The 13556-nt window shown below is 38.3% G+C and overlaps 1 protein-coding gene across 1 annotated transcript in view; it reads right to left on the reverse strand.

Annotated features, from left to right (window-relative positions):
- The window catches only part of PRKAR2B (protein kinase cAMP-dependent type II regulatory subunit beta), a 110403-nt gene that overhangs the window by 77547 nt on the left and 19300 nt on the right, over window positions 1-13556 (reverse strand). Inside the window, exon 2 of the mRNA XM_067745953.1 lies at window positions 2935-2970. Coding sequence (XP_067602054.1) covers window positions 2935-2970 — 36 coding nt within the window. The remainder of the gene's footprint in view (window positions 1-2934; window positions 2971-13556) is intronic.

Consider the following 13556-nt stretch of genomic DNA (forward strand, 5'->3'; position numbering starts at 1 on the left):
GAAATTATGTATTTGTTAAACACATCCTTAATATAAACACTGCCCTCATCCTCATGAACCATAACAAAAGAAAAATGTATAAAAGGGAGAAATGTTTTGTTTGAAGTATTCAGGTTGAAATATTTACTTTTGATAGGTACGGTATGAATATCAAAAGCCAAAACCTCAAAGATGTAGGAAACTCAGTCAAATCAGGAATATATCATAACACACTATTTTTAAATTTTCATTCAATCAAAAGTGATTGAATACCTAGCACTACACATAGTATATTTATTGTTATAATGTATACATACAGTACTTATTGTTGTAATTATTATTAAAAAATAGACAAGTAAGGGGCTTCCCTGGTGGCACAGCGGTTAAGAATCCACCTGTCAATGCAGGGGACACAGGTTCCATCCCTGGTCCGGGAAGATCCCACATGCCACGAAGCAACTAAGCCCTGCGCAACTGCTGAGCCTGCGCGCCACAACTACTGAATGCCGGGCACCGAGAGCCCGTGCTCCACAACAAGAGAAGCCACAGCAATGAGAAGCCTGCACCGCAGCGAAGAGTCACCCCCGCTTGCAGCAACTAGAGAAAGCTCACGCGCAACAGCGAAGACCCAATGCAGCCAAAAATAAATAAATAAAATAAATTTTAATAAAAATAGACGAGTAAGAAATAAACTCTTGTATCAAGAAGTAAACTCTTGTATCCTACATATCTGGTTGACTTATTTTTTTCCCTTAAATTACAGGTATCACATTACAAATTTAAAGTTACAATTTATTTCTGAAAAGAAAAAGTATTTCTGAATTAAAACTTTATCAAAAAAAGATATCCTAAGAAATATTTTTAATTATCAGATACGAATTTCCCTATTTTAAGTAGATGTCTATTTTTTTTATGTTCAGGAAATGCTACTTCCAAAGAAATTGAAGTCTACTACTGCATTGAATTACTTTTCACCACTAGATTAAATTAACAAAGAGAACTGTAAATTTCCTCCCCAAGATGTCTTAAGACAGTTTCTGCTTTCTTTGTTAAAAAAGTTTTAGACAAAGACCATTGTTCTTCTTACCCAAGGCAGTAAATATAATTTTATTTCCCTTGCCTGAAAGACTGAAAATGTGTATAAAATGCTTACCACAGTGACTGACCCATCAGGAGTATTCCATAAGTCAATTCTCTTTTCCTTCCAATAATTAATGTCAAAATTCATTCTCATAGTGCTTTCCAGCATGTTATATTATTAGGGTAACAATATTTACACTTTTTAAGGCTTTTACAACATGACTCCTGAACGTGGTATCATTTCATTTTTCTTTAAATCGAACTGCTCCCTGTTGTTTTCAATGGCATTTCCTATTGCCTGTCACTTGGAATAAATGCAACATTTGACTTGAACGTGTATTTCTTTGCCGGCATTCTAGCTTCTCTACATTTCCAGCCAATCTTGCTGAGATACACTGGACACAGATTCAACAGTGGTGGTGGGGAGTGAAATAGGGTGTTTCAAAACGAACCTATATACTAGAGCCCCTGATCCTTCAACTGATGCTAAGTATACTGAACAACAAATATTAATGGAATTTGCCCAGAAATAAATGTCTCATGTCAGTTTGAGGCAGAAAGAGAGACAATTTATTCTAAGAGTCTTAACTATGTTCCTACAGAAAGAATCTTACATCACGGAGACAAGATATCTCACTACTGATTCTGTCTTATTGTTCCTCTCTGTTTCCACCACTGCTCATGAAAGACTACATATTACACCAGAATATGATCACTCTTGATAGCTCTACTCTGGGATAAAGTCTGATTGATGCCTTACTGACATAATCTCTCATTCCATGAAAGGCATTGTAATCTACACTTTGTTTTCAACATTAAAAATAGATATGCCTCAACATTACAAAAAGCTCAGGAGGATAAAGTAGGTACCATCACAATACAGCGTATTATCCTAATCCCTGTCTTTTTCCTTATAGACCTGGTCACCACATAATAAGAGTAAATTATGCCAGTAACTGCTGACAAATTAAAAATAAAACTCAATCTTAAAACACATTTAATAATATAGCACAGATGGAAATTAGGTAATTTTATGAAACAAATGACTCATTTGTATTATATAAATGTCAAAGATGATCTGTTTGAAATTATTTCTTGTGTTTTTCAACGAAAAAATTCCAGTTATATATAAAAGAAAGTCACTTTCTCAAACCAAACATGGTAGTACTTCACTTGTCCTCTATCTTTAGAGAAGAAGGTATTTCACAAAAGTGAATTTTCCAAACAATAATTTATCCATTTCAGCTCCCAAACTCATTTAGGATAGAAATGCTTTACTTCCCACCAATGTAATGCAGGTGGTGCCCAGTATAGTGAACCAAATTTAAGCACCTGTCAATGGTTAAGGTCGCCCTCACTGTGAATATGCAGAAGGTTACTGTGGTATCTCTAGGACAGCAATAGCCCCTGGGGCAGGAACAAATATAAAGCAATTTGCTCCTATTCTGAATGGGACCCCATGATGACAAGGTCTTATATCGGAGTGTTATGAGTTTTCCTGTCCTTTATTAAAAACTCTCCATCCCTCCCTGTTTCTAGAGTGTCCTTTACCCAGCTTCTAAATTACTTCTTCTAAACTGTGACTGGCAAACCAGATAACCATGTAGATAATAATTTATCAAGATCAGAAATAAACAAATTGGGGCAAGAGTCTCCATCCATTAGCCTCAGTGCACAGTGTGGTTTTAAGTTTAGCCACTCAGTGTGTATTTCCAATTATTTCCTAGTTCTTGATTTTATCAGATGGTTGTGTTTTCTGGGAAAATGACTGACAAGTAAGTTATTACTCTATAGCAATTATTCTTTTCATACCTTCTTATCCAATCCATTTTAAAAATGTCACCATTAGTGAGCAAAATCCATCATCAGACTTACCTGAGGCACGCCTCGTAAATCGGTTTATTACTGGAGCTGAAAGAGAAAAGCGGAATAATATGATTAGATAAAATTTTAATTTATCCAAAACCCTGAAAACGACCTAAATTGTTAAGTGATCCCATAAATTAAATAGGAGAAAGATATGAATGAATAAATAATGCAAGAAGAAAAACCATTAATATATGAAAATTAAATGTTTTAATTCACTAGTAGCCAAAGAAATATAAATTAAAATCAATATTTCACCTGTTAAATTGGTCCCCCCAACACACTTTAAATGAAAATCCCTAGTTATGTGTGGCTGAAACTACTTAACTGGGACAGTGCCAATCTATATAATATTTTTGTAAACAATTTGGCAATTACATCTAGTGTCGTAAAAGGTGGGTCTCCTTTAAGAGAGTAACTCTACTTTTAAGAGATTTATCCTAAAGAAGTATTACTAGAGAAGGAAAAAGATACACACACGTCCGTGCACACGCACACACATCTATTCAACAGCATCATTTTTACAGTGAAAATATTTGGAAACAAAACTAAAAATGCTCACATATACTGATATCATTATTAGGTAAAGGATGGTATATTTGTGGTTTTGACAATTTTTGTGCGACCCAAAGGTCTATCTGTGGAAGGCTGCAATTTCAGGCTGGTGTATGGGAGTGCATTGCTCAGCTGGTAAGCCCACCCTTGGCCCACGCCCTGCATTCAACTTAGCTCTGTTGTTTCTTCTTGGTTTTGCTTATAGATACCTTACAGTTATCTCAAGACATCAGGTTTTTAAAAACTTTATTTCTTGAGAGAAGCAGGTAAGTTTACAATTCATATTATATACAGAAAGGACATCATGTATTACACTGTATATTTTAGTAGCAGGATGTCATGGGTCTACTATGATACTTTTTAATACTTCAATACTTTTAAAACAGTAATTATAAAGACTGTTTACACTATGGAAATAGGTCAAGTAAAAAAAGAAGACTTAAAATTTTTGTCAGCATTATGGTTACAGAGCACAAAAAATATAGATGCTTCGGAATAAGTACTAGAAGAAAACTGTCAGATGTTTCACACTAATCCTTGCAACATTACTGATGACATTTTACAGTAAGGTTCAGAGATATGGATTAGTTTGCTTTAGATCACATAGTCACCCTGTGGCAGAGCTTGAGAATTCCAATGCAGGCACTTCTAGCACCAAAATGCTGCCCCACCAAGAACAGAAAGCAAAAATACTGACACCTGAAATCACCACGTAATAGATAATTATTCCCTTCCATATTGATCTCCATTGTTATTAAGGATTAACTGTGTGAAATCATTCACAAACCCAATTATTAAAACACTATAATGTATAGCAAAATTATATACTCTAAACAGAGCAAGAGAAAATTCCCACTACTTATATACCAAAATAATTCAGCCATATAGCTGCAAAGTCACAAATTACTTATATAAAAACCTTTCATCAGGTAAAGTGTAGTTATATTTTATATATCGCACGCACAAAAAAACTTCCATCAGTTTTCTTGGACACCTTCAACCCCCTTTTGCACAACTCCTTCAGAACTAGTCTAAAAAAAGCCTCCCCAGCAAGCTACAAGGACAGGGGAAACTTCAACCACAGGAATGCAGAATAGATAGTGCTGGCTGCCCAGGGCAAGATGAAGGTAAAAAGCATATCTCAGCCTTGGGGCAAAAAACAGAGCAGACACTCTCCTCCCCCTCTAGTCTCTCTAGACAATGAAATCACAGCACTGTGAGCTTCTGGTTTGAAATGTTGGGACATCTTTGTTCCCTTGCGGTCCCTTAGGTTTCTGTGCTTTTTTTTTTTTTTTGGCCACACTGCACAGTTTGTTGGATCTTAGTTCCCTGACCAGGGATTGAACCCAGCCCTCAGCTGTGAAAGCATGGAGTCCTAACCACTGGACTGCCGGCGAATTCCCTGTGTCTTTCTGAAGTGTTTAAGGCAGAGATTTTCAACGAAGTGGCATCACCATCCAGGAGGTGTATTCTAAAGTTGTGGGAGCAATTTTTTCAACTGTCACAATAATTCAGAAGACATCCTTGGCATTTGACAGACCACGTACAGGACAATCCTGTACCACAGAGAACTGTCATGAATCCCAAAACTCTTGTCCTGCACTACTTTCACATATCCCACTGGACATTCATGTTGGCAAACGAGTCAATTTATAACCACCTGAGCCTAAATTCTAACACTGTTTATACATAAATACGATTATTATATGCAGTTTTAATATACATCAGATTTTCTACAACACAAATACAACATAAATCAATGTTGGGGGGAATTTGGGGGTTTTGGGGGGTATTTTTGTTTTGTTTGGAATTTTACTAATAGATGCTCATCATTTCAAAAAATCATGTCACTGATGTATCACTTGTGGTATCTGAATAACCAGTACAATACACCTGATCAGACTACATTTGCAGCTTTCATATTCTTAGTGATTCTACATGTAAGTGGGAGAATCTAAGTGCATTATGTCTTCTGCTGAAACACATTTTACTTACTATAAATTAATTGCTTCATTTCTCCTTTATATTTTTGCTAGAAATTATATCAATGTTTAAATTGTGCATAGAGAAGTTCTATGACTGTGACTTCCATTTCCCAATAGTAAATGGGGCACAGGACTGGGCAGTTAAGAAGATGGGGGCACCAGGCATGTGGTACCCAGTAGTTAAGGTAAACACTGGGTTTTGACAAAATTACCAAAACTCCAATCCCTCAAAACATATCCCTTCATATCCACTTGCAGGGATGAAACACAAGTGTTTCCTGTACCAACTCTTGGCAAGCTAACAGTAACCTTCACAATTTTTCTAGCCTTTTTAGTTTAGTTACCAAAATGGGGAAGAAGATTGAGATTCAGGGTGGAGACTCTGCTGTAAGTAAAGCGATGTGCAGCTGGGCTTGGGGTGCCTGGTGTTTTCTCTCCCAGGAACCCAAGTACAGGGAAGGGGAGCAGGAGGAAGGTGAGGAAGGACGCACCACCGGGCGCCGACTGGGGTCAGGAGACGTGGGCTCCACTGCTGGCCCCATCGCCTTCCCGGAAAGCTTGGATGAATCGTATAACTTTGACCTAAATCCTCAATTTAAAAAACATGCAAGGTAAGATCTGCCCTCCGTAATTCAAGGGGGGTTTTATGAAAAAATAAATAAACATCTTTGAAAGTGCCCGTAAACTATAAATTCCTATTCAAATATGAGACTGATGTTTACTATGAGCTAATATTACCAATCTTAACATTACATTTTTTGCATATACAAAGTAAACAGCAGCACAAATTCACAAAAAAGTTAATAGATGATGCTTTAAAATGTGCTAAGTCAAATTAGGTTTCCTCAGACTCTTGGTTTCCACCTTTATATTTTCCTATTCTATAGATATTCTGTAAGTGTGTTTACACACACACACACACACACACACACACACATTAGGAGAATATAGAAGGAAAAATATAGCAAACGTATTATCTGCCTGGAGAAACATATGATTTAAGAATACACTAAACGCCCCTAACATTTTAAGGAGATATAACCTAAGATCTTAATGAATCCTAAGGAAAAATACAGAAATGTTTATGTAGGTTTGACTTTCTCCCAAGCGCCATTCCAGCGCAATACGGAGAGTCCTGTGTTCCTATGAATGTCTTTGCACTTGTCTATCCAGAGATCCCATCAGTTCCCAAATTAGACGGATCTTAATTCCTCAGCCCCCAGAAGTATAACTGATTCAAGTCTTCTTTAATCCTGGAGTATCCTTACAGGAAAAACTCTCTACTACTTGAGGTGGCTGAATGAGCCTCTCTGTTCCTAGCACTGAAAACAGCCTCCCACACCTGTGACTGGAGTTTCGCGGAGCCAGCAGGACCTGCTTATCTTCTCACCTCTTTATGCCTGAAGCCCAAGATAAGCAGTGCCTGGTAGATAAGAGGCACTGAGTAAACAGCTGTGGCGTGAATCAATCAACTCTGTGAAGTAAACTGAGCAAGTCTCCTTGTCCCACTTATTCCACTGTTTATTGGATGTGGATGCCGGGCACTGGGAATGTGACAGAGTCCCTGCCTCTGAAGAGCTTGACCAAGTTGGGGGTATTTTCACATACTATGACTGCAAGGGCTTATGCCACACACGCAGCTGCCCTAACAGAAAAATTTAGGTAAAAAGAGAAGTTCCGTAGAAAACTAGAAAACTTAAGAAATTCTATAAAAACAAAAGCAGTCAACTGAAAGCATGAACCAACGAGTTTGGCCTTCAGAAAGGAAAGCCAGGTTGATAGTCATGCAGACAGTTTGCACCTCTGAGCATAATGCTGGGAGAGAAGTTCCAGATTAAAGAAATAAGAGCGCTGAGTTGTGATTTATGGTCATTAAACACACACACACACACACACACACACACACACACACACACACACACACACACACACACACACACACAGCCACCCTATCTATATTGGAGCCACACTGGTTAAATGGACTTTTGCAGAAGAGTGTTCATATGCCCTGAAGTGAGATGTACACAACAATCTTGGAGTCAGCACAATAATTAGCACACCTAGCCTCCTATGAGTCGCCTTTTCTAGCAATAAACACTTTCCGAATCTGCTGTCTAAATAAAAGATTCTAGAAATTATGTCAATTGAAACCGTGTTAACTAATTATATTTGATAGAATAAATACTTAGCTCAGAGTAAATTAATTTCTCTTATGCCTGGGCTTCAAAAATTAAAACTGAAATAAGGCTCACCCTTGAACCAAGGAAGAATTAACTTTTTAAAATATCAACAGCAACGAAAGCAAATAAACAACAAAACCTGAAATATTTTGCTAATTAATGTAACAGGCATAATTTTCAAACTTTTTTATACAGGTTTAATTTTTGACATTGAAAAGGACTATATTTTCTGTGTCTTTGTTAAAGCCATGTCTGCTCACAGTACTTCTGACTGGACATGATGGGAACTGTTTGAGAGGCTGGCATTTGGGGGACCAATTTTCTTCTTCCTTTTTGATTATACAGCATGAGATCAGGCATCAACCTACCCTACACACAGAGCATGGCTGCAGGTAGGGCTGAATGAAATGAAACAGACATTCAGCTTTTAAAAAATGCCAGCTTTAAAGACCACTAAAAAGATGCACGGTTTTGTTCTTTCTATTCACAAAGCAAACTCCTCAAAATATAACTGATATTCTAAAATACTGAGGTCATAAAATATAACTATTACCATAGGGGGAAAATACACTCCTAGTTACTTTTGCTTACAAAGGAACTTGATTCTCTACTGTTTTTTTTTTAATTTATTAATTTTTTTTTTTTTGGCTGTGTTGGGTCTTCGTTGCTGCGCGCGGACTTTCTCTAGTCACGGTGAGCTGGTGCCACTCTTCGTTGTGGTGCACGGGCCTCTCATTGTGGTGGCTTCTCTTGTCGGGGAGCACGGGCTCTAGGGCACGTGGGCTTCAGTAGTTGTGGCACGTGGGCTCAGTAGCTGTGGCTCGCAGGTTCAGTAGTTGTGGCGCACGGGCTTAAGAAGTCCCTTTTTTTTTTTTTTTTTTTTTGCGGTATGCGGGCCTCTCACTGTTGTGGTCTCTCCCGTTGCGGAGCACAGGCTCCGGACATGGAGGCTCAGCAGCCATGGCTCACGGGCCCAGCCACTCCGCGGCATGTGGGATCCTCCCGGACCGGGGCACAAACCTGTGTCCCCTGCATCGGCAGGCGGACTCTCAACCACTGCACCACCAGGGAAGCCATCTTTACTTTTTAATTCATGAGGATTCTACCCTCTTAGGAACAGGAAGAAAAATATAGCTTTAGCTAGCAGAGTCCTAAGGTAGCTAAGCATATAAAACCACACACAGAGCTGATGCAATACCAATGTCGAGGAAAAAGGCTCCCAAATACTTTTAGGATTTTAAAATGTGGGCTCAGAAGAAAAGCAGGAGATGGGAAAGGTCATTGTCAAAACTACATCAATTCAGGGACTTCCCTGGTGGCACAGTGGTTAAGAATCCACCTGCCAATGCAGGGGACACGGGTTCTAGCCCTGGTCCGGGAAGATCCCACATGCCGCGGAGCAACTAAAGCCTGTGCGCCACAACTACTGAGCCTGCGCTCTAGAGCCTGCGTTCCACAACTACTGAGCCCACATGCCTAGAGCCTGTGCTCCGCAACAAGAGAAGCCACAGCAATGAGAAGTCCATGCACCGCAATAAAGAATAGCCCCACTCGCTGCAACTAGAGAGGGCCTGCGTGCAGCAACGAAGACACAACACAGCCAAAAATAAATTAATTAAAAAAAAATTACATCAATTCAATCTCTGCTTCCACATATGCTAAAACTGTCTATTCTAAACTTATAGGATCAAGTATGTGCAAGTATGTATGTGCGAAGCAGATTTATGGAAACTAATGTTTTGTTTTAAGAGTGAATACTCCAGACTAGACCACTAACAATACTAGGAAAACCAAAAGCTCGGAGAGTTTGAACTGTCACACATCCCTGAAGTCACAGTAAAACAGACCCAGAAAACGGTAATTAAGGAAAATAAAGGGCTCTGAAATGAAGACTGAGAAAACAATCAGGGCAATGTGATTAAGGTTGGCCTAATCATAAAAGTACAGTTTTAGAAAATACCATATTCAAATCCTCCCCCTTGTCTTCACAGAATTAAGATGTTCCTGCTATTCTAGGCTCAGCTCAAATGTCTCCTCCTAAAGAAGCCTTTCTCTAAACATTCTCCAGGTCCTCTCAATCACATCATCCTGCTTCTTTTCTTCCAAGCATTATCAGAAGACATCTAGTACATTATGTTTACTGTGTTTTTTTGTACACTACTGAGAGGGCAGTATCCTTCCTTGGCTGTTTTACTACTGTATCCCCAGTGCCTAGAACACTGCTTGATATAATATGTATTTGGTTCAACAAATACTGAATGAAAAGTGTTAATGAAAAATTAGTACAATAAGGGTATTCCCTGATACTTAAAGATTATTTGGACAAGTGTAAGTGATAATTTATATACATATTGTATTTATGAAACCCATAAATTAAAATACATTACCAGCTGAAACGTAAAATGGACTTAAAAACAGTAGACCTTGACTGACTGGCATTTGGCTTTTTGTACAAGCTGCAAAAATAAGTCCCACTTATGCCCCAAAACTACAAAAATGTAACCCAGATGCTAGTTTCCAGCAAAAATAATGAAAAATTTCACAAGATAATCAGTGCAGAAAGCAATGACACTTCTCAATTAAAATGTGGAAAAGAGAATTTCAAAAGCATCCATGTTTCCAACGGTTTTACTTTTAATCAAGGTGAAACTGACATACAATGAAATGCACAACTCGCTGAGTTCTGACACATGCATACACCTATATAACCAACACTCCAATCAAGATATAAAACATTTCCAACACCCTGGAAAGGTTCCACAAGCCCCCTTACCGTCAATTCCCACTATCCCTTAGGAAACTACTGTTAGGATTTCTACCACCACAGCTTAGCTCTGCTGTTCCGTGAATTTCATATAAATGTGAGATTTATTCTCACTGTTGAGAGGATCAATAGTTCTTTTTTATTGCTGAGTAGTATTTCATTGTGTGAATGCACTACAATTTGTTTATTCATTCTCCTGTTGATTTTTTTTTTTCCAGTTTGGGCTACTGTGAATAAAACTTCTATAAATATTTTTATACAAATCGTTTTGTGAACATATACATTTGCTTTTCTTAAGCAGATGCCTAGAGTGGGAATGCTGGTTCATAGGTGAGTGAATGTTTAACCTTATAAAAACCTGCGGATTTCCTAACGCTTTGTACCATTTCATACTCTCATAGGAAATAAACAAGACTTCCAGCTGCTCTATCTCTTTGCTAACATAAGGTATGTCATTTTAGCCATTCTTGTGTTTAGTGGCAACTCACTGTGGTTTTAATGTTAATTTCCTTAATAACTAAAAATACTGAGCACCCTCCCATGGGCTTATTGGCCATTAAGTCTTTTTTTTTTTTTAATAAAACAGGTTTATTAATTAAAGGACTTCCCAAGTCTTTAGTACTCCAAATGACATTTGTTTTTTGGGTTTTTTTGTTTTTGTTTTTTTGTGGTACGCGGGTCTCTCACTGTTGTGGCCTCTCCTGTTGCGGAGCACAGGCTCTGGACGCGCAGGCTCAGCGGGCATGGCTCACGGGCCCAGTTGCTCTGCGGCATGTGGGATCTTCCCGGACTGGGGCACGAACCCGTGTCCCCTGCAGGCAGACTCTCAACCACTGCCCCAACAGGGAAGCCCTTTTCGGTTTTTTTTAATAGATCTTTGTTGGAGTATAATTGCTTCACAATACTGTGTTGGTTTCTGTTGCTCAACAAAGCAGATCAGCCATATGCATACACATGTTCCCATATCCCCTCCCTTTTGAGCCTCCCTCCCATCCTCCCTACCCCAGCCCACTACTATTTTACATTCAGTAGCGTATATATGTCGATGCTACTCTCACTTCACCCCAGCTTCGCCCTCCCAGCCCATGTCCTCAAGTCCATTTTCTATGTCTACTTCTTTATTCCTGCCCTGCAACTAGGTTCATCAGTACCATTTTTTTGTTTTTTTTAAGATTCCATATGTATGCGTTAGCATACGGTATTTGTTTTTCTCTTTCTGATTTACTTCACTCTGTATGACAGACTCTAGGTCCATTCACCTCACTACAAATAACTCAATTTCGTTTCTTTTTATGGCTGAGTAATATTCCATTGTGTATATGTGCCACATCTTCTCTATCCATTCATCTGTCGATGGACATTTAGGTTGGTTCCATGTCCTGGTTATCGTAAATAGAGCTACAGTGAACATTGTGGTACATGCCTCTTTTTGAATTATGGTTTACTCAGGGTATATGCCCAGTAGTGGGATTGCTGGGTCATATGGTACTTCTATTTTTAGTTTTTTAAGGAACCTCCATACTGTTCTCCATAGTGGCTGTATCAATTTACATTCCCACCAACAGTGCAGGAGGATTCCCTATTCACCACACCCTCTCCAGAATTTATTGTTTCTAGATTTTTTGATAATGGCCATTCTGACAAGTGTGAGGTGATACCTCACTGTAGTTTTGATTTGCATTTCTCTAATAATTAGTGATGTTGAGCAGCTTTTCATGTGTCTCTTGGCCATCTGTATGTCTTCCTTAGTGAAATGCCTATGTAGGTCTTCTGCCCATTTTTTAACTGGAGTGTTTGCTTTTTTGATATTGAGCTCCATGACCTGTTTGTGTATTTTGGAGATTAATCCTTTGCCTGTTGTTTCATTTGCAAATACTTTCTGCCATTCTGAGGGTTGTCTTTTCGTCTTGTTTATAGTTTCCTTTGCTGTGCAAAAGCTTTTAAGTTTCATTAGGTCCCATTTATTTATTTTTGGTTTTTATTGCCATTACTATAGGAGGTGGATCAAAAAAGATCTTGCTGTGATTTATGTCAAACAGTATTCTTCCTATGATTTCCTCTAAGAGTTTTATAGTGTCCAGTCTTACATTTAGGTCATTAATCCATTTTGAGTTTATTCTTGTGTATGGTGTTAGGGAGTGTTCTAATTTCATTCTTTTATATGTAGCTGTCCAGTTTTCCCAGCACCACTTAGTGAAGAGACTGTCTTTTCTCCATTGTATATCCTTGCCTACTTTGTGATAGATTAGTTGACCATAGGTGTGTGGGTTTACCTCTGGGCTTTCTATCTTGTTCCATTGATCTATATTTCTGTTTTTGTGCCAGTACCATACTGTCTTGATTACTGTAGCTTTGTAGTATAGTGTGAAGGCAGGGAGCCTGATTCCTCCAGCTCCATTTTTCTTTCTCAAGATTGCTTTGGCTATCTGGGGTCTTCTGTGTTTCCATACGAATTGGAAAATTTTGTTCTAATTCTGTGAAGAATGCCATTGGTAGTTTGATAGGAATTGTAGTGAATCTGTAGATTGCATTGGGTAGTACAGTCATTTTCACAATATTGATTCTTCCAATCCAAGAACATGGTATATTTCTCCAACTGTTTATGTCATCTTTGATTTCTTTCATCAGTGTTTTATAGTGTTCTGAGCACAAGTCTTTTGCCTCCTTAGGCAGGTTTATTCCTAGGTATTTTATTCTTTTTGTTGCAGTGGTAAATGGGAGTGTTTCCTTAATTTCTCTTTCTGATTTTTCGCTGTTGGTGTATAGGAATGCCAGAGATTTCTGTGCATTAATTTTGTATCCCACAATCTTACCAAATTCATTGATTAGTTCCAGTAGTTTTCTGGTGTCATCTTTAGAATCTTCTACATATAGTATCATGTCATCAGCAAACAGTGGCAGTTTTACTTATTCTTTTCCAATCTGTATTCCTTTTCTTTCTTTTTCTTCTCTGATTGCTGTGGATAGGACTTCCAAAACTATGCTGAATAAGAGTGGCGAGAGTGGACATCCTTGTCTTGTTCCTGATCTTAGTGGAAATGCTTTCAGTTTTTCATCATTGAGTATGATGCTTGCTGTGGGTTTGTCATATATGGCCTCTATAATGTTGAGGTAGGTGCCCTCTATGCCCATTTTCTGGAGAGTTTT

The sequence above is a fragment of the Pseudorca crassidens genome, chromosome 8 (genome assembly GCF_039906515.1).
Source record: "Pseudorca crassidens isolate mPseCra1 chromosome 8, mPseCra1.hap1, whole genome shotgun sequence".
Classification (NCBI taxonomy): domain Eukaryota; kingdom Metazoa; phylum Chordata; class Mammalia; order Artiodactyla; family Delphinidae; genus Pseudorca; species Pseudorca crassidens.